Source organism: Arachis ipaensis, chromosome B2, assembly GCF_059453495.1.
Source record: "Arachis ipaensis isolate K30076 ecotype BB chromosome B2, ASM5945349v1, whole genome shotgun sequence".
Lineage (NCBI taxonomy): Eukaryota > Viridiplantae > Streptophyta > Magnoliopsida > Fabales > Fabaceae > Arachis > Arachis ipaensis.
Window position 1 is genome coordinate 92,938,491 of NC_142437.1, and position 22,534 is coordinate 92,961,024.

At 35.2% G+C, this 22,534-nt stretch overlaps 1 protein-coding gene, 1 non-coding gene and 1 pseudogene across 2 annotated transcripts; 2 read left to right on the top strand and 1 right to left on the bottom strand.

The window, feature by feature from the left end:
- Positions 1-4,972: 4,972 nt before the first annotated feature.
- LOC148574860 (small nucleolar RNA R71) lies at positions 4,973-5,080 on the top strand. Its single transcript, XR_015906367.1, has one exon. It is a non-coding gene; the product is annotated as a small nucleolar RNA R71 (small nucleolar RNA).
- A 9,238-nt stretch (positions 5,081-14,318) lies between these two features.
- Positions 14,319-18,262, top strand: LOC107625481 (OVARIAN TUMOR DOMAIN-containing deubiquitinating enzyme 4). The gene is made up of 6 exons (XM_016328132.3): positions 14,319-14,543; positions 15,887-16,465; positions 16,622-16,743; positions 17,038-17,078; positions 17,747-17,845; positions 17,947-18,262. Exons 2-6 carry the CDS (start codon positions 15,898-15,900, stop codon positions 18,116-18,118), a joined length of 1,002 nt encoding a protein of 333 aa, XP_016183618.1. The 5' UTR covers positions 14,319-14,543; positions 15,887-15,897; the 3' UTR covers positions 18,119-18,262.
- Positions 18,263-20,237: 1,975 nt separating this feature from the next.
- Positions 20,238-22,221, bottom strand: LOC148574861 (putative adenylate kinase 7, mitochondrial pseudogene; annotated as a pseudogene).
- Between the last annotated feature and the right edge of the window lie 313 nt (positions 22,222-22,534).

The following is a 22,534-nucleotide window of genomic DNA, read 5'->3' on the forward strand; positions in this document are numbered from 1 at the left end:
TCTCAGTGAATAATATGCTCACGCACCCTGTCACGGCACGGCTATTCATCTGTCGGTTCTCGATCATGCTGGAATAGGATTTACTATCCTTTTGCGTTTGTCACTAACGCCCTGCAATCGCGAGTTCGGAGCTCGTCACAGTCATTCAATCATTGAATCCTACTCGGAATACCACAGACAAGGTTTAGACCTTCCGGATTCTCTTGAATGCCGCCATCATTCTAGCTTACGCCACGAAGATTCTGGTTAGGAGATCTAAGAGATACTCATTCTAGCTTAATTCATGTAGAACAGAAGTGTTTGTCAGGCACGCGTTCATAAGGGAGAAGGATGATGAGCGTCACACATAATCATCACATTCATCACGTTCTTGGGTGCGAATGGATATCTTAGAAGAGAAATAAGAAGAATTGAATAGAAAACAGTAGTACTTTGCATTAATCTTTGAGGAACAGCAGAGCTCCACACCTTAATCTATGGAGTGTAGAAACTCTACCGTTGAAAATACATAAGTGAAGGTCCAGGCATGGCCGAGATGGCCAGCCCCCTAAACGAGATCACAGGATCAAAATACGATCCAGGATGCCTAATACAATAGTAAGAGGTCCTATTTATAATAAACTAGCTACTAGGGTTTACATGAGTAAGTAATTGATGTACAAATCCACTTCCGGGGCCCACTTGGTGTGTGCTTGGGCTTGGGCTTGAGTGTTACACGTGCAGAGGCCATTTGTGGAGTTGAACGCCAGTTTCTGTGCCAGTTTGGGCGTTCAACTCTGGTTTTGGATCCTTTTCTGGCGCTGGACGCCAGATTTGGGCAGAAGGCTGGCGTTGAACGCCAGTTTACGTCGTCTATTCTTGGCCAAAGTATGGACTATTATATATTGCTGGAAATCCCTGGATGTCTACTTTCCAACGCAATTGGAAGCGCGCCATTTCGAGTTCTGTAGCTCCATAAAATCCACTTTGAGTGCAGGGAGGTCAGAATCCAACAGCATCAGCAGTCCTTCTTCAACCTCTGAATCTGATTTTTGCTCAAGTCCCTCAATTTCAACCAGAAAATACCTGAAATTACAGAAAAACACACAAACTCATAGTAAAGTCCAGAAATGTGAATTTAACATAAAAACTAATGAAAACATCCCTAAAAGTAACTAGATCCTACTAAAAACATACTAAAAACAATGCCAAAAAGCGTATAAATTATCCGCTCATCACAACACCAAACTTAAATTGTTGCTTGTCCCCAAGCAACTGAAAATCAAATAGGATAAAAAGAAGAGAATATACTATAAATTCCAAACTATCAATGAAACATAGCTTCAATCAAATGAGCGGGACTTATAGCTTTTTGCCTCTTGAATAGTTTTGGCATCTCACTTTATCCATTGAGGTTCAGAATGATTGGCATCTATAGGAACTCAGAGTTCAGATAGTGTTATTGATTCTCCTAGTTCAGTATGATGATTCTTGAACACAGCTATTTTATGAGTCTTGGCCGTGGCCCTAAGCACTTTGTTTTCCAGTATTACTACCGGATACATAAATGCCACAGACACATAACTGGGTGAACCTTTTCAGATTGTGACTCAGCTTTGCTAAAGTCCCCAATTAGAGGTGTCCAGGGTTCTTAAGAACACTCTTTTTTTTTTACTTTGGACCTTGACTTTAACCGCTCAGTCTCAAGTTTTCACTTGACACCTTCACGCCACAAGCACATGGTTAAGGACAGCTTGGTTTAGCCGCTTAGACCAGGATTTTATTCCTTTAGGCCCTCCTATCCACTGATGCTCAAAGCCTTGGGATCCTTTTTATTTGCCCTTGCCTTTTGGTTTTAAGGGTTATTGGCTTTTTTTGCTTGCTTTTTCTTTTTCTTTCTATTTTTTTTCTATTTTTTTTTCGCTTTTTTTTTTCTGCAAGCTTTGTTCTTTGCTGCTTTTTCTTGCTTCAAGAATCATTTTTATGATTTTTCAGATTATCAAATAACATGTCTCCTAGTCATCATTCTTTCAAGAGCCAACATATTTAACATTCTTAAACAACAACTTCAAAAGACATATGCACTGTTCAAGCATACATTCAGAAAACAAGAAGCATTGTCACCACATCAATATAATTAAACTAAGTTCAAGGATAAATTCGAAACTCATGTACTTCTTGTTCTTTTGAATTAAAACATTTTTCTTTTAAGAGAGGTGATGGATTCATAGGACATTCATATCTTTAAGACAAAGTTACTAACTACTAATGATCATGTAATGAAGACACAAACATGGATAAGCACATAACATATAAAACGAAAAAAAACAGAGAAAGTAAGAGCAAGGAATGAGTCCACCTTAGTGATGTCCTTGAGCTCTTGATGTTCCACCCTTAGTTGCTTCCAATAATTGTGTGGAAGAAAATGTATCCCCTGAGGTATCTCAGGGATCTCTTGATTTGCAGTCAAATGTTCTACCACTGAGCTATAGACCCTTGATGGAAGCTTTTGTCTTCCCTTTCCTCTTTCTAGAGGCTTCTCTGGCCTTAGTTGCCATCAATGGTTATGGAAAAAAACAAAAAAGCTATGCTTTTTACCACACCAAACTTAGAATGTTGCTCGCCCTCGAGCAAAAGAAGAAAGAATAGAAGAATAAGAAGAAGATATGGAGGAGATGGATGGGAGTGTGTATTCGGCCATATGGGTGGGATTGGGTGGGAGAGAGAGATGTTAAATTTTTGAAGGTAGTGGGTGTATGGATGTGAGTGGTAAAGGGTTAATAGGGAAGAGTGTTTATTGGGAATAGAGGATGATTGAGAAGAGAGAAGAGAGTGAGTGGAGGTAGGTGGGGGTCCTCTGGGGTCCACAGATCCTGAGGTGATCCTGTGAGGTCCACAGATCTTGAGATGTCAAGGCATTTACATCCCTGCACCAATTTAGGCATGCAAAATGCCCTTGCACACAACTCTGGGCGTTCAGCGCCAGGTTGGTGCCCATTTTGGGCGTTCAACGCCCCTTTGCTGCCATTTCTGGCGTTGAACGCCAGAACCATGCTTGTTCTGGGCGTTCAGCGCCAGGATGCTCCCATTCTGGGCGTTCAGCGCCAGACAGATGCTCCTCCAGGGTGTGATTTTTCTTCTGCTGTTTTTGATTCCGTTTTTGATTTTTTTTTTTTTATTTTGTGACTCCACATGATCATGAACCTAAGAAAACATGAAAAACAATAAGAATTAGATAAACATTGGGTTGCCTCCCAACAAGCGCTTCTTTAATGTCAATAGCTTGACAGAGGGCTCTCATGGAGCCTCACAGATGTGCAGAGCTTTGTTGAGACTCTCCAACACCAAACTTAGAGTTTGGATATGGGAGTTCAACACCAAACTTAGAGTTTGGTTGTGGCCTCCCAACACCAAACTTAGAGTTTGACTGTGGGGGCTCTGGTTGACTCTGCCTTGAGAGAAGCTTTTTCTGCTTCCTCTCCATGGTTGCAGAGGGAGATCCTTGAGTTTTGAATACAAGGGAGTTCTCATTCCATTGAAGGACTATTTCACCTCTGTCAACATCAATCACAGCTCTTGCTGTGGCCAGGAAAGGTCTTCCTAGGATGATGGATTCATCCTCTTCCTTTCCAGTATCCAGGACTATGAAATCAGTAGGTATGTAAAGGCCCTCAACCTTTACTAATACATCTTCTACTTGTCCATAAGCCTGTCTTCTTGAGCTGTCTGCCATCTCTAGTGAGATTTTAGCAGCTTGCACCCCATAGATTTCCAGTTTCTCTATTACAGAGAGGGGCATGAGGTTTATTCCTGAACCAAGGTCACACAGAGCCTTAAAGATCATGGTGCCTATGGTACAGGGTATTATGAACTTTCCAGGATCCTGTCTCTTCTGAGGCAATGTCAGTTGATCCAGATCACTTAGTTCATTGATGAACAAGGGAGGTTCAACTTCCCAAGCATCAATGCCAAATAATTTGGCATTCAGCTTCATGATTGCACCAAGAAACTTGGCAGTTTGCTCTTCAGTGACATCCTCATTCTCTTCAGAAGAGGAATACTCATCAGAGCTCATGAAGGGCATAAGGAGGTTCAATGGGATCTCTATAGTCTCTAGATGAGCCTCAAAGTCCTTTGGTTCCCCAGAGGGAAGCTCCTTATTGATCACTGGACGTCCCTGGAGGTCTTCCTCCTTGGGATTCACGTCCTCTCCTCTCCTCACAGGTTCGGCCATGGCACTTATGTCAATGGCCTTGCACTCTCCTTTTGGGTTCTCTTCTGTATTGCTTGGGAGAGTACTAGGAGGGATTTCAGTGATCCTTTTACTCAGCTGGCCCACTTGTGCTTCCAGATTTCTAATGGAAGACCTTGTTTCATTCATGAAACTTACAGTGGCCTTAGATAGATCAGAGACTAGATTTTCTAAATTAGAAGCGTTTTGTTCAGAGTTCTCTGTCTGTTGCTGAGTTGATGATGGAAAAGGTTTGCTATTGCTAAACCTGTTTCTTCCACCATTGTTAAAGCCTTGTTGAGGCTTTTGATCCTTCCATGAGAAATTTGGATGATTTCTCCATGTTGAGTTATAGGTGTTTCCATAAGGTTCACCTAAGTAATTTACCTCTGCTATTGCAGGGTTCTCAGGATCATAGGCTTCTTCTTCAGAAGATGCCTCTTGAGTACTGTTGGATGCAGCTTGCATTCCATGCAGACTCTGAGAAATCATATTGACTTGCTGAGTCAATATTTTGTTCTGAGCCAATATGGCATTCAGAGTATCAACTTCAAGAACTCCCTTCTTCATAGGCGTCCCATTACTCACAGGATTCCTTTCAGAAGTGTACATGAACTGGTTATTAGCAACCATGTCAATGAGTTCTTGAGCTTCTGCAGGCGTTTTCTTTAGGTGAATGGATCCACCTGCAGAAGTGTCCAATGACATCTTAGATAACTCAGACAGACCATCATAGAATATATCTAGGATGGTCCATTCTGAAAGCATGTCAGAAGGACACTTTTTGGTCAACTGTTTGTATCTTTCCCAAGCTTCATAGAGAGATTCACCTTCTTTCTGTCTGAAGGTTTGAACATCAGCTCTAAGCTTGCTCAGCTTTTGAGGAGGAAAGTACTTGGCTAAGAAAGCCGTGACCAGCTTATCCCAAGAGTTCAGGCTGTCTTTAGGTTGAGAATCCAACCATAATCTAGCTCTGTCTCTTACAGCAAAAGGGAAAAGCATGAGCCTGTAGACTTCAGGATCTACTCCATTAGTCTTAACAGTATCACATATCTGCAAGAATTCAGTTAAGAACTGAAAAGGATCTTCAGATGAAAGTCCATGAAACTTGCAGTTCTGCTGCATCAGAGAAACTAATTGAGGTTTCAGCTCAAAGTTGTTTGCTCCAATGGCAGGAATGGAGATGCTTCTTCCATGTAAATTGGAATTAGGTGCAGTGAAGTCACCAAGCATTCTCCTTTCATTATTATTATTTTCGCCTGCCATCTCCTCTGCCTGTTCGAAAATTTCTAAAAGGTTATCTCTGGATTGTTGTATTTTAGCTTCTCTTAATTTTCTCTTCAGAGTCCTTTCAGGTTCTGGATCTGCTTCCACAAGAATGTTCTTATCCTTGCTCCTGCTCATATGACAAGGAAGAATGGCCAGAAAAATGATAATAATAATAGAGATCCTTTATACCACAGTATAGGGATCCCTTTGTAAGTAGAAGAAGAGGGGGAGATAAAGGATGTGATGTAAAGGAACACAACTGTGAGGATTGGAATGTGAGATGAGATGTTAGGACATGAATGAATAAATAGAATGAGATGGGGGAGGAATAATTTTCGAAAATTATTTTGAAAAAGAGTTAGTGATTTTTGAAAATTGGTTTTTGAAAATTAGTTAGTATTTTTCGAAAATTTTTGAATTCAAAAATAAAAAATAAAAATAATTAGTTAATTAAAAAGAAATTTTTGAAAAAGAGGGAGATATTTTCGAAAAATGAGAGAGAGAAAGAGAGAGTTAGTTAGGTGGTTTTGAAAAAGTTAAGAAACAAACAAAAAGTTAGTTAGTTAGTTGAAACAAATTTTTGAAAAGATAAGAAGTTAGGAAGTTAGAAAAGATATTTTTGAAAAGATATTTTTTTTTTGAAAAAGATAAGATAAGAAGATATTTTTGAAAAGATATGATTTGAAATTAGTTTTGAAAAAGATTTGATTTTTAAAATCACAATTAATGACTTGATTCATAAGAAATCACAAGATATGATTCTAGAACTTAAAGTTTGAATCTTTCTTAACAAGCAAGTAACAAACTTCAAATTTTTGAATCAAAACATTAATTGATTAGTTATTTTCGAAAATTTGGTATAAAAATAAGAAAAATATTTTTGAAAAATATTTTTGGAATTTTCGAAAATAACTAAGAATTTTGAAAAAGATTTGATTTTTGAAAAAGATTTTGAAAAAGATAAGATTTTCAAATTGAAAATTTGATTTGACTCATGAGAAACAATTTGATTTTAAAAATTTTTGAAAAAGTCAATCCAAATTTTCGAATTTGATGAGAGAAAAAGGGAAAGATATTTTTTTTTATTTTTGAATTTTTATGAAAAACATGAAAAATATGCAATGCATGAAATTTTTAGATCAAAACATGTGATGCATGCAAGAATGCTATGAATGTCAAGATGAACACCAAGAACACTTTGAATGTCATGATGAACATTAAGAACATATTTTTGAAAAATTTTTAATGCAAAGAAAACATGCAAGACACCAAACTTAGAATTCTTTAATGCTTAGACACTAAGAATTCAAGAATGCATATGAAAAACATGAAAAGACACAAAACAAAAAATCATCAAGATCAAACAAGAAGACTTACCAAGAACAACTTGAAGATCATGAAGAACACTATGAATGCATGATATTTTCGAAAAAATGCAAGATGCATATGCAAGTGACACCAAACTTATAATATGACTCAAGACTCAAACAAGAAACAGAAAATATTTTTTATTTTTATGATTTTCTAATTTTTTTGGATTTTTATTTATATTTTTCGAAAATTATATGAAAAAATAAAAAAATAAGGATTCCAAAATTTTTAATATGAATTCCAGAAATCTTGCCATGTTAGTCTAAAGCTTCAGTCCAGGAATTAGACATGGCTCACTAGTCAGCCAAGCTTTCAATGAAAGCTCCAGTCCAAAACACTAGACATGGCCTATGGCCAGCCAAGCTTCAGCAGGTGATCGTGGATCAACAGCGGATAGATCAGGAACAGTAGCAGGTGGATTAGCTCCAACTAGCTTGCTCTTGATAACCAATTGCAAGCCTCAGTCCAAACGAATTTAGACATGGCTTTACAGCCAGCCAGGATGCAACATATAATTACATGGGCTGGAGTGATTAGTTGAATACCAATCCCAAAGTAGTTTGGGTATGGCTTTACAGCCAGATATGATTCAACATATTTCATGAAACACTAGAATTCATTCTTAAAAATTTTGAAGCCATAGAATAATTTATTTTTGAAAACATTTTTATTTTTTTCGAAAATAGATGAGAAAATTTTAGAAATATTTTTGAAAAATTTTTGAAAAGAAAATAAAAAGAAAATTACCTAATCTGAGCAACAAGATGAACCGTCAGTTGTCCAAACTCAAACAATCCCCGGCAACGGCGCCAAAAACTTGGTGCACGAAATTGTGATGTCCAGGCTCGAACAATCCCTGGTAATGGCTCCAAAGCTTGGTGCTTTGATCTTAATTCATAATTGTCACAACTTCGATACAACTAACCAGCAAGTGCACTGGGTCGTCCAAGTAATACCTTACGTGAGTAAGGGTCGAATCCCACGGAGATTGTTGGTATGAAGCAAGCTATGGTCGCCTTGTAAATCTCAGTTAGGCAGATATAAAGTGATAATGGTGTTTTCGAATATATAATAAAATAGAGATAGAGATACTTATGTAAATCATTGGTAGGAATTTCAGATAAGCGAATGGAGATGCTTTTCGTTCCTCTGAACCTCTGCTTCCCTGCTATCCTCATCCAATCAGTCTTACTCCTTTCCATGGCTGGCTTTATGTGATACATCACCACTGTCAACGGCTACTTTCGGTCATCTCACGGGAAAATAATCCAATACCCTGTCACGGCACGGCTAATCGTCTGGAGGCATCACCCTTGCCAATGGCTTCATCTTATCCTCTCAGTGAATAATATGCTCACGCACCCTGTCACGGCACGGCTATTCATCTGTCGGTTCTCGATCATGCTGGAATAGGATTTACTATCCTTTTGCGTCTGTCACTAACGCCCTGCAATCGCGAGTTCGGAGCTCGTCACAGTCATTCAATCATTGAATCCTACTCGGAATACCACAGACAAGGTTTAGACCTTCCGGATTCTCTTGAATGCCGCCATCATTCTAGCTTACGCCACGAAGATTCTGGTTAGGAGATCTAAGAGATACTCATTCTAGCTTAATTCATGTAGAACAGAAGTGTTTGTCAGGCACGCGTTCATAAGGGAGAAGGATGATGAGCGTCACACATAATCATCACCTTCATCACGTTCTTGGGTGCGAATGGATATCTTAGAAGAGAAATAAGAAGAATTGAATAGAAAACAGTAGTACTTTGCATTAATCTTTGAGGAACAGCAGAGCTCCACACCTTAATCTATGGAGTGTAGAAACTCTATCGTTGAAAATACATAAGTGAAGGTCCAGGCATGGCCGAGATGGCCAGCCCCCTAAACGAGATCACAGGATCAAAATACGATCCAGGATGCCTAATACAATAGTAAGAGGTCCTATTTATAATAAACTAGCTACTAGGGTTTACATGAGTAAGTAATTGATGTACAAATCCACTTCCGGGGCCCACTTGGTGTGTGCTTGGGCTTGGGCTTGAGTGTTACACGTGCAGAGGCCATTTGTGGAGTTGAACGCCAGTTTCTGTGCCAGTTTGGGCATTCAACTCTGGTTTTGGATCCTTTTCTGGCGCTGGACGCCAGATTTGGGCAGAAGGCTGGCGTTGAACGCCAGTTTACGTCGTCTATTCTTGGCCAAAGTATGGACTATTATATATTGCTGGAAAGCCCTGGATGTCTACTTTCCAACGCAATTGGAAGCGCGCCATTTCGAGTTCTGTAGCTCCAGAAAATCCACTTTGAGTGCAGGGAGGTCAGAATCCAACAGCATCAGCAGTCCTTCTTCAACCTCTAAATCTGATTTTTGCTCAAGTCCCTCAATTTCAGCCAGAAAATACCTGAAATTACAGAAAAACACACAAACTCATAGTAAAGTTCAGAAATATGAATTTAACATAAAAACTAATGAAAACATCCCTAAAAGTAACTAGATCCTACTAAAAACATACTAAAAACAATGCCAAAAAGCGTATAAATTATCCGCTCATCAGTCACCCACCTCATTCTACTGAATTACCTCATTCCAACAATGTACGCTTCCTTACTTTTGTATTTTCTCATCTTACGATGTTATATTTTTTATGAATGATGCACTACAGGCAAAAATAGAAGCGGGAGGAAGAACACGCAGCAACCGGTTGATCCGCCAGCTGAGGGTGGCAATTCGGAGAGTCGCCGTACCCCCTTATTCATCTTTGAGTGCACCGAGGACGGTGCAAACTTTTAAGTGTGGGGAGGTCGTCCGACCAGTCGGCGCCTTTGGGTGGCAAGTTCTAATCCCAACACTTTTGCATCTCATTTTAGGTCTTTTTAGGATTTTAGTTGCATTTTCTTGTTTTGCATCTATATATAATAAGCTTAGTCAAATTAATGATATTTTTTTCAAGGATTTTATCTATAGGCACCCCAATTGATTGAAAAAAAAAATTTTTAGAACTTGCTTGAATTACACGTTGTGAAACATGTTTTGAGCTAAGAACACAAGCATGTGAGACTTGAGCCTAATTGTGTGGTTACATCATATAACCACTTATTTTCATTCTTGTGTGCATTATTCTCTTCCTATGATTGTAAGCCTTGATTTGTTTGATTCTTTATGTCCATTATTTTGTGTATACATGCACTTATATGATTGAGGCCATTGTTTCAAATAGCTCACTTACCCAAATAGCCTACCTTTTATCTTCTATTATTAGCCAATTTTGAGCCTATGCTTAACGCATTTGTTCTTAATTTTAGCACATTACAAGCCTGAAGTGAAAAACAATAAATGTCCCTTGTTTGGATCTTTGATCAGCTTAGGCTAGTGAGAGTGTTTATCATTTGATTTTGGGAGAGTTAGGAACATTGGGTAGAGATAAAAGTGTATTTTGTGATTTTGTTGAAAATCATGGGAATTGAGTACATACTCATGCATTGAATGTTAAACCATATGCATTGATACTCTTGTATATATTTTTGTTTGAAAAAAAATGATGAGAAAAACAAAAAGAAAAAATAATAATAATAATAATAATAATAATAATAATAATAATAATAATAATAATAATAATAGAAAAAAAAAAAGAAAAAGAATTGCAATAAAAAGGGGACAAAAATGTCCCAAATTGAAGTTCAATAATAATCAATGCATATGTGTGGTGATCAAAAGAGAATGCATGAGTGTGTGAAAAAGTGAAGAATGGGTAGTTAGGTTTGTTTAGAATTGTATAGGTTGTCATAGGTTAGGTGGGAAGTTTAAGTTAATCAAAGATTCAAATTTCAAGCTCCCTTGACCATATGCATCCTACCTTAACCCTATCTCCATTACAACCTATGGAAAAGTCCTCATGATATTTGTATGCATGCATGAAATAATTGTTGATTGTTAGATAAAAAATAAATTTTGGAAGGTATGATTAGGGGAGAACTGAGTGAATCAACCCCATACACTTGAGGTCTGCTTTGTTAATTTCAATTCGTGGGGTGCGCTTAGTCCTTCGTCCAAATGGTTAAGGATTGGAATGAGTATTTACTCTTTTTTATTAAATTAATAATTAAAAATGGTTAAATAATAATTTAATCAAATATGTTATATTATCTATTATTATTAACTATTAATTTTTCATCTAAAAAAAAAAATAAAACATTAAAGTAGTTCAACTCAAAGATTTACTTCGCCATGTTAAATATTTGTCTACTAAATTCTTTAACTCAAAAAGATATAAATATATAATATGATGAAGAGATTTCTATAGCCTAGCATACAAGAACAGAAAAAAAATGAATACGATGCAAAGAAAGAAGAGAATTGAAATGTTTACTCATTGAATGAATGATTTGACTTAGAATCGTCTTAGCTAATTACATCAATAGGAACTCATCTTTATATAGACTTGAGACACAATAACAAACTCAATTAATATCCTACCAACCTACTTAACAAATTCAGCATCTTGTATTTTAGGTTATTACTTTACCCTTTGACTCTTTCATTTCGACTCTTATTACACCCTCTCAAACTCATAGTAACTTTGGAAGTTACTTTAAATTTGTGTCTAAAACGTTCAAAAGCATCTTGAAAAAAAAATTTTGTAAATATATTAGCTATTTGATCACTAGCCCCAATATGCACAATCATAAATTATTTTTAATTCACTCTTTCACAGACAAAGTGAAGATCATGTTCAAAATTTTTAATCTTGCTATGCAGTATAAGATTGGCAGCAAGTATGCAGGCACTAATATTATCAAAGTAAATAATTGGAGCAGAGTAGCTGGCGGGATATTTAATTCTGTCAACATATTATGTACATAAATAATTTTAGAATCAGCAACACTTAATCTTTTATATTTTGCTTCGGTGCTTGATCTGCTGACTGAGAATTGTTTCTTATTTGACCATGTAATTAGATTTGAACCTAAATAAATACAATTACCTCATGTAGAGAGCCTATCATTCAGATCAGATCCCTAATTTGAGTCTAAAAAAAGCAAACAATCTCCAATCAGTACAAGGATGAAAAATCTTATCGAACCAGTTAGGTATTCTAAGATTCTTTTAACACATTTTCAGTGTATAACTAATGGAGCTTGCATATATTGACACACTTTATTTATAGCATATGAAATTTTTGGTCTAGTTAGTATAGCATAATGTAATGAGCCAACCACTAACCTATAAAGGAAAGGGTTATCAAACACCTCAACCTCCTAATCTAGATAGTTTAATAGTAGATACCATTGGTGTTGTAAACTCCTATTATCTGAATGTTACGCTTTCGGCTGCGCTATTCTGATAGCGAGAATATTACGACGACCTCCATATATTTAATATTAAGATATAAGTCTTTAACTCGAAACCATATCGCTGTTTTTTTTTTTTTTTTTTTGAAAAACCGAAAATACTTTTAATTTCAATCAAACATACATATAAAATCCATTTCAAATACATACAAAACTTCTTATACAAGTAGCTTACAAATATACATATATACATATTATTACAACTCCTATCCCTCTTACAAATATAATAATAAAGACGAGGAAAAACTATAACTGTACATACAATAACATAGAATACAATCCGATGCTCGAAAGAAACTCCTTAAACTCTTTGTCCGTCCTGATTCTTCATTGCGGTATCAATTTTGGCAGCTAATTCTAATTATCCCTGTAGTATTTTAGGTGTTTATCTCAGTTCTAATGATCAACATAGAATGTCTCAATTTGCTGACTTAACATCAGTTATTCAGCAGTTCCATGGTAAGGTTGTTTTAATGGGTGATTTCAATGCCATTTCTAATCAATTAGAGAAAGAAGGTGGGGAGTAAAATCTTCCGCTTTTATTGAGGCTTTCAATAATTTTATTGATGATAATTTCCTGATTAATATTGGTATAATTGGAAGACCATTCACTTGGTCGAATAGATGGAGTGGTGATGAGTTAATATAGGAGAGACTGGATCGATTTCTGCTAGGAGTTAATTGGTAGCAACTATATGCCAATGCATTGGTTTTTAGATTCTTAGAATCAGGGTCAGATCATTCTCCTCTTCTCTTAGACTTTAACCCGAGAACTGAGGGATCTAAGTGGCGATTCAAATTTCAAAAAAGATGGTGTTCCAATGATAAAATAAGGTAAATTGTTAGAAAAATTTGGCACGAACATATTAATGGTTTAGCCATGTATATCTTAGCTAAAAAAATAAAGCGATGTTGGCATAAGATTGTCAAATGGCAGCAAGAAAACAAATCGAATTCGAAGGTGGAGATTAATTCATTATAGTTTGAATTAGGGGAACTCCGTTTAACATGAATTCATAGTGGTGAAATCATTTCAGAACTAAAGGGCAAGCTTGAGAAAGCATTGCAAAATGAAGAATCTTATTGGAAAGATAAATCTAAAATCAAATGGCTCAAATATGGTGATCAGAACACAGCTTTTTTCCATCAGAAATTCAAAAATTGATCTAAAGGAATAATTTAGCAACGAAATGACAGTAATGGTGAAATGGCTACTTCTAATACTGGAGTTACTTCTGTGGCTAAATCATATTTCAAAGACATATTTTTTCTGGTTGTCATGAAAACCCTGAATCTTTGTTTATTGATTTTGAACCTACGGTTACAATTCACATGAACCGTAGGTTTCAAAGACCAGTGACTATAGAAGAAATGAAACATGCTACATTTAGTATTCAACCCAAAGTGCTCCAGAAGATGATAGAATACAATAATAGAGATGTTTAACTCGTTAAAGAATATTGACCAAAATTCTCAATTGCTTGCCATTATTTGCTAGCAATGCTAGAAAGTTCACAACCAGTTAGTCTTTGAAGGTTCTACTTCAATATAAATTGCTCAGTAAAATTTAAAGGAAACCATTTTAACTCAGCGTCTCCATAAAAAAAACTTTTAGTTTTATTCAATTCGATTTATTATTCTTTCTTCTTCTAGACCTTTTTTAGTTTTTGACCATGCACGGTTGGATGAATATTTTTAGTGTATTATTTTAAAAGATTCTCATTTTTTATTATGTTATTCACCTTTAAACATCTTTGTAATTCATTTTTTAATAATTAGTAAAATATAATATATTACCTTTAAAAAAAATACCAAAATATGAATGAAGGGAGGAGCATGTGATGAGCTGAAGCAACGTGTGTCATTTACGTGATTAATTAGTTATATACCCGTATATAGAATTAAGGATAACACTAAAAAGATAATATCTAAATTATTTTTTATAATATAATATTTTTAATTTTATATATATAATATTTATAGTTATATATTTATTATTCTAAAATTAGTTGATAGTTTCGTTTAGCCTGGAAACTTCTAGACATTTCTAAAATGGAGACCAATCGGTTTCGGTCGACCCGACCCAACAAGTTAGCCCGTATTGTCCAAATCAGTTTGGTGGCATGGCAGAACCTTTTACAGTTTGCTTTCTTTGAAACAGTAATAACTTGATACCACTTTTCTTCACCCATTTATCTTCCAACTCTTGTTCTTTTCTTCAGCTCCACAACAATAATATAATACATGCTGTAGCTTCTGCCCTGCGGCAAAACCCATTCCCCGATTCGGTGTTTTCTTTGGAATCCCAATCACCCATTTTACCGTTTACTCACATGCTTCAACAGGTTCATTTCTCATTTATTTATTTGTTTATAATTTTTTATATTGTTCTTGTTATCATGGTACAATTGTAAAGTTCACATTGGGAATTTGATTTTTTTTAGTTATTTTTTAACGTTTGGTCCTTAATTCCGGGCGGACATTAAAAATCAAAAATGAAAAACATGCTGCTTGTTGATGCTAAATGATATGGATTCAAACTTATCTAATAGATGTTGGTTCAAATTCAATTTTCGTAGAATGAATGGTGTACTTTGGTATCAGTGACTCAAGGCATAATTATCAATTAGGTGAATTGGAAAGTGGATACTAATGCCACCTCTATAAAATTCCAGACTTGTAGGAATTGTTCTTGGAACATGCATGAATAGTTACTAGTTTAATTTTGTATATATTTGTGTCTGACATGTATAATTGAGCTAAGTAGAACCTATATTTGGGTTTGAATGGTTTCTTAAACCTATAGAGTAGATGGTGGCATAAATCAAGAGTCACATAATCACTTGCCTAATATGTATTCAAAGTTGATTGTGTGCTCTTTTGAATTTCTGATATGGTTGTTGGTTTGTACATAATTTTAAAGTAAATGATATATTAGTTTGGTCTGTCAATGTGGGTTAGGGTAAGTGCCAGGGAAGGGGGAATATAATGAATTCACATTTCCTTTTTTTTAAAGAAACTCTATTTATTTTTGGAAAGGAAGCCTGCTGTTTTTGAACACTTAAAATTTGAGCCTTCTAGATGTTCAGATTGTTTCATTTCTTTCTGTTTTGAAACCTCATGGTTGCATTAGTGTTATCTTTTTCATTCTGGTAGTAAGATCATGAACTTCTAAGTTATTCTCCAATTGTCCCGGATTGATTAATTGCTGCATATTGATATCAAAATTTTGAAACACAGTCAACATAGATATGGATGCCTACAGAATGCTGTTGTTAAAACATGGTAGTTGGTATTCAAATTTCACTTTATCAAATGTGGTTTTAACTAGCCATCTGTTGGCTATAGCATTTGTTGTTTGATGTTTTTAAGTTAAATAGATTATTTGGCAGTAACTATCTTACACCAGTTTGAGATTTTTATTCCAGAAGAAATTGATAAATAATAACAATTATGCTGATATAACCAACTAACACTATTAACTCTACTACTAATTTCAAAATGATATGAAATGTATATATCCATGATCAACAATTCAAAACTTCAAAATCTAGTGAATGGTTTTTCTGGAGAATTCAGGTAGCCACTAGCATATAAATTTTATGGAGAGATTATTGTAAATTGTTAATTTGCATATCCCTATTAATCTCATTCTTGATGTTTTCTGATGAATATACTTTTAATTCAGGCAATGTAAACATGAGTGTTTGCTTTCCTTTTAGTCAGTCTTCAATAAGTGCTGTTGTCGTGAAGGGTCGTACTCACCTGTTGATGAGCAGTAACATCTGTGGTCTTTGGTCCCAAGGAAAATCCAGTTTATATTCTTCCAGTTTGTGCCCTTCGCAGTCGCAGAAAAATCATGTTGGTCTTTCTTGTTGCGCAAGATCTTCTATGGGCCAAACAATAAGAGGTTACCTTGGATCATGCTGCTCCAAGCAAAGGGGCAACCTTCAAATTTGTAGTTCTATAGCACCTCGGAAGAGGCATCATGAAATTTCATTGGCATGCCAAAGTTTGAATATGAGGCTTTTGGTACCTAACCAAAAGAAGCTTCCCAAAGTTAAGTGTAATGTGGGACCTGTATCTTGGCCACGTGGATGTGCATCAGTTGGCTTGATACTTGGATTACTTGTATGCAATTTAAGCTCTGAACCTGTATATGCTGACACAGATCCTGAAAATGGAAAGAGAAATGACCAAAACGTGTGCAAATCAAATGTAGCGATATCGCATGGGAAGAAAGTCTACACTGACTATTCTGTGATTGGTGAGCTGCGCATTCTGCCAATACTCTATTTTCATACACATTTACACACTTTCTTTCAGTGTTTCACATTAATATTTTGAACTACACATATATAAGGACCTAGGAGTTTTTGTTTAATTCCACTGCATTGCTACTGAAACTTACCATGCTGAGCAGGAATACCTGGGGATGGAAGATGTTTATTTCGCTCAGTTGCTCATGGGGCTTGCTTGAGGTCTGGAAAACCTCCTCCTAGTGAAAGCCATCAGAGACAATTGGCAGATGAATTACGCTCCAAAGTATGTTTAAGTATCACTACACTTCATCCCATTAAGTTTATTAGTTTAGATCCCTCCTAGTTCCACAAAAATAAAAAGGAAAAACACAAAACAGAAGAAAATTGGACAAAATATATGTTGATACGGTTCTAATTGGCTGCTTAATTTATATTGACTAATGTTACTTTCTTCATTTAAAATTATTCTTATGGTAACTTGCAAATTAAGCTGTTTATAGTCATATATGGTGACTTCATCTCTACTATGTGTAGTCGTTGATATTTTTTTTTATTTTTGTCTATTCTATTTTCTCAGGTTGCTGATGAGTTTATCAAAAGAAGGGAAGAGACAGAATGGTGAGTCTTCATCTTGGAATGTTTTCGGGAATCTGGTACTGCATCACAAAAATATCATTGTCTTGAAATCATAGATTCTTGTTTCAATCTCTATATTTTTTTGTCATGTTGTATACAAAACTTCTGTACGCAAGTAGCAAAACAGAGAAACGGAGAAACCAGAGAATGATCTTCCCCCTGTAAACATTCCTATAAGACTAACCCCTCAAGCACTAATGCATTTTATTTGAATAAATTTAAGAGCATAATTGCCTTTTTTTTTTTCCACCTCATAAGATCTCTCTTAGTGATTTTGGCTATGAACTATCTTAAATACAAAAGCTAATAAAAAACAAGCTAATCCAGCAAACATGAGTTGGAGACCTTCTCAAGAATTGTTTCACTGAATTTGTCATTTTCAGTTGGAAGTCGATTTTTGTCATTGTCATTTTCACTTCTTTTAGAAATTAAGTTACAATTATTGTAATATGATTTATCCAATAAAATCTGTCACATATCATGAGTGTCAGCTTCCTCTTATCGAATAAAAGTGATAGAATTAACAACTGGTCTATAGATCTTAAATAAAATACAATAAAGCTGCAAAGATAGCTCTATCTCCATTCCTCTGTTCATTTACAATGAATTGTCTTTTGCTAATAAAGATGTTTGTCTAATGATATGATCAGGTTTATTGAAGGTGATTTTGATACTTATATTTCACAAATAAGGAAGCCTCATGTTTGGGGAGGTGAGCCTGAATTGTTCATTGCTTCACATGTATTGAAGTAAGTCCCTCTCTTCCTTTTGGCCAGTTAAATTCACCATCCTTATGCATTTTATGCACTATACACTTGGTTTTTGATCTCACAGGAGTCTTGTTATGCAGGATGCCAATCACAGTGTACATGTATGATAGGGATGCTGGTGGCTTGATATCAATTGCTGAGTATGGCCAGGAATATGGCAAGGAGAATCCAATTAGAGTTCTTTACCATGGATTTGGTCATTATGATGCACTGGAGATCCCTAGAAGGAAGGGTCCTAAACCAAGGCTGTAAGATTTTATATGAGATGTAAAAGATATTAAACCCAATATTCATTTCCTTTAGTAACATTATAATGACGGATAAATGGTATAGACGGCACCAGTGAAATGCAATATGCACCTTATGCTGAATGCACATAGCGGTTTATGTTCTTAAGCTTTTGTGTTGATTTGGGAAAAATAAATAGGTCAAATGAGTCTGTTAGAAATATAATTATTATGTGTCTTCTCCTATTAGCTTAAATTTTTAGGAGAAGTGATTTCAAAATATGGTATTAAAGTTTTTATGACTGAAAAATCTAAAGTCCGATCCTTGTTATATGAAAAAAATATTAGCATAAGGTAAATAAAAAGAGAAAAATAAGCTTATGCAAAAAATTCAAACAAGTCCAAGAGTTTCTTGTTTGAGAGGATATGTTGGAGATATAGCCAGTTATGTATTTTTTTTTATCAGCTTAAATTTTTGGAAGAAGTGATTTTATAACACTCCTTATAAAATTATCAAATTTTATGGTTTTGATTTCCGTAATTTTTTTAAGTGGTTTTGGTCTAAAAATTTTCGTAAGTGAAAGCGGTGCTTGTGGAAGTCTGGAAGAGGACTATGAATGGGTATTATGCTTGATCTATCTGAATGTTGAATGATGGTAGAATGAATTTTACTTCTGTAATTTTTGGACCAAAACTATAAGAAAATTCTTGCATGGAGCAAATCATAAATTACTTTGTAAGGGACTCAACTTATTTTATCATAAAATAAAGTAGAAATGCCTTTAACCTCATGTGGACCTTAAAAGGGTTTGACTTAGCTGCTTTAAGCCCTTTTTCTGTGAGTGGTAGAAATAGTGGTCTCCCCCTTCTCATGCTCCACCACTCAGGTGGTTTGCATGCTTCTTGCATACATTGAGAAGAAAAGCATGTAGTATCTGTCAAAGTTAAAGTTTTGGAACTAAGTTATGCTGCAGAATCAGAATATTGTTTTTCACTTCGTCTTATGCAAGCTTGGAATAGGATGAGATTTTCCATGGTTGCAGGAATAAGCCTATCTACCCTTTATGCATTCTGCACTCGACACTCAGATGCTGCTTTTAATATACTCCTATGCTTTCATATTCATTCGTTAGCTTTTACAATGTCTGATCATATTATATTCGAGTATGTTAGTCACCCTTGGTAAACAGAAAATGGGAAGTAGAGCACACAAAAATAATGGCTAAAAATTACTAAAACTTTGTTAGTTTTAGAAGTCTCACATGGCTTAAGAATATCTCTAAGATAGAAACCTTGGCTACACTCTTTCCATAAGCTAGCAATTGGAATTGAGTTAAGTAATACTCAATTTTAGTGGCTAGTGCCGATTGTGATTTTAGTTTCCACTTTTCACCATTCATTTCCATTTGCTTCCTTTATCTTGTTTATCATAGTTAATCATTGTTCAATGGTGTTTATTTTACAAGTTCAGTGGTGGAAAATTTATGCATGGAAACCCCTAAATCTTACATATCTTAATTTGAACTTGCCTTCTTGGTTTGAATGCAAGAAAACTTTCTGCATTTCAACCAACATACCTCGATATAATGAGTTCAAAAGATGTAGTTTCATCTGAGAACTACTTGGCACCTGAGGTGTGTGCATGGCAGGAAGCAACTTCACCAAGAAATGAGATGTGTTGTTCTTTTTGCAGTGCTGTTAGAATTTTGGGACCAGAATTTGATGGTAACTAGAAAGGTACAATGGAATTTTTGTGAGTAAAAAATTCGGGGAGAAGCAACTTTTTTTGAGATTGTAGATGTGGGAATAATTGTGACTGAGTTATATTAAAAAAGGGCTGGTTCCTGCGGCATTTTATTTCTTGAACTTTAAGGTCTCTCCTTTTTAGCTAGTGCTTGTCTATGATTGAAGGCGCTTTAGTTTTTGGTCCAGGGATGCCGTGAATATTTGAGATTCATGTTAAAGAATGCAAAGTAAAATAAAGCGAGATAAGTAGGAGAAAATTAAAACCATAAAATTTACTAAATGACACGTATTACAAGAATTTCACTATTAAAAGAAGTTCAAGAACTAGTTATTTTAATTTATACTGACAAACAATTTTAACTAGCAGTCTAACATCTTTTAGTCCAGACATCCAGTATTATTCTTTTAATCAACATTTTTAAATAGGATTAAGTACCATTTTAATTCTTATTGTTTAGGCTGAAAATCGAAATAGTCTCTTACATTATTTTTTATTTGAAATCTTCCCTAATGTTATTTTTTTTTTTAGTTTTAAAATCATCATTCTCTAAATTTTTGGACAAAATTATCCTTCTCCTTCCTCCTCATCACTATAGCAACATTCCATGTGGTTAAGGATTTCCAGCTCAGGAAAACACAGCAACATTCAAAGTAAAAAATTAGCGGCAGTCACAAAACAATCACAAACTAACAAGGATTGAATTTTCAAATATAAGAATTTTCAGGCTGGAAATTTTTTGGTCTCTCATCTATCTCTGCTGTTTAGTTTTCATCTCATAGCAACCCAAAAATGATCTTCTCAGGAGTAAGTTTTCCTGCATCTAATGCATTTGCTATCTGAATTAAAACAAAAACACAGATAAGTTATCAATCATTAATTAAACATTAAAAGCACGGAGAACCAACCTTCTCTTTTAGAAAGGAACACGCTTAAAATACACTTAGAAAAGAGAATAAAGAAACAGATGAAGAAAATAAAATAAGAGAAGAAAAAAAATTAATTCCTGAAAACATGGAGGAGCGAGGATTGAGCTCTTGGCGGAGGAGCGAGGCCATGAAATGTGCGGAATTTGTAGAAGCTTCGAGAGCCTCTTAGCAAAGACGTGCCTCTTGGCTCCGGGCTCACCAATCATAACCCGTTGTACATCGCGCTCCGGCGTCAAACCTTACGCGTCGAGCATGGCACCAAGGACCACGCTCTCAGCGTACTCCTCCTCCTCTTCTTCGTAGGTGTACTACACTACCGTAGTAGCAGATCTGAAAGCGCATTTATTAGCGGCAACAAACGCTCTCGGGCGATTCGAAGAAGAAGACGAGGGATTAGGGAACTGGGAGAAATTGGGGAAGTTAGTGGGGAGAAGACCAGGGTATTCTTGTCTAAAGACTAGGAAAATGATGATTTTGAAATAAAGTTAAACGTTACTACAAAATTTCGAATGAAAAAAAAAATAGAGATAATTCTAATTTTTGACCAAAATTAAAATTGTACTTAATTTTATTTTATTGGTTAACTACTAATAAAAAATAATAAATTGAACTTAAATATTATTCTTTTACAATATAAAATATATATTAAGAGAAGAAAAAAAAAGTAACAAATTATCACAATGTTTTAGCTAATTACAATAACATTTTATTTATTTATTTATTTATTTATTATTATTATTATTATTATTATTATTAGAATAAAATATATTTTTTATCTTTAATATTTTTTAAAAATTTTAAAATTATTCTTAACTTTTAATTTAATTTAATTTTGTCCTTAACGCTAGAAATAAATTCAGTTTTATTTATTATCCTTACTGTCAAATTTTTAAAAGTAAAAAATTAGTTAAATTTTTTTTTCCAATTTTAACCTTCTTTAATTTAACTCTAATCTTAACTCAAACATTAAATTTTAGAGTAAATGTCATTTCTGGTTTTTAACCATTTGTCCGATAGACTTTCCACTCCCAGAGAAATCTAAATACCCAAATTGATCTCTATCTATTTAGATATTTGTACGTTTCAGTCCCTGCAACCGATTTCGAGCAGGTCACTTACTGATGTGTCAGTAACTTGTCCACGTGGGTTTCTCTCCTTTATAATTGGGACAAATCGCCCCTGTAACTTTGTTGAAACGTTGCGTTTCATTATGGAGACACCGATGCTTTTTGGTGATTCACAAATTCTTGTTTGATGGAGACACCTATGCTTTTTTTTTTTTGTTTTTTTTTCACGTCTTTTTGGTGACTCAATATCACTACTATCAGTCTCATAACCAGGAGGAGGAGGCTTGTAGGCCTCATCCTCGGCACTCTCGTATCCGTCATCCGATGAGGATTCATCTGTGACCACAACGGGCTCTTCCTCTGGTTTTGGCTCTGGTTCGACTGCCATTGGTTGACTTACCGGGTGTTCAAAGTAGATGTAGAACTCATTTCTATCTGGACAACTTAGGGTGACTTCACACATGTCATTAATATCCTGGTCACCTTTAAGGATATGAAGCCCAAACTCCAAGTTTTTTGCTGCTAGATCAAGTCAGTAAATTTCTTTGTATTCTAGATAACCTAATCCCCTGAAGAGTTCTTCCAAATCTTTCTTGTTGACAAAATCAACATCCATGGGTGGAAATTTCTCAATCTTTCCATCTACGTACCGTAACACTCCATCCGGATCTTTCTTGAGTTTTCCACCATGATAAAAAACA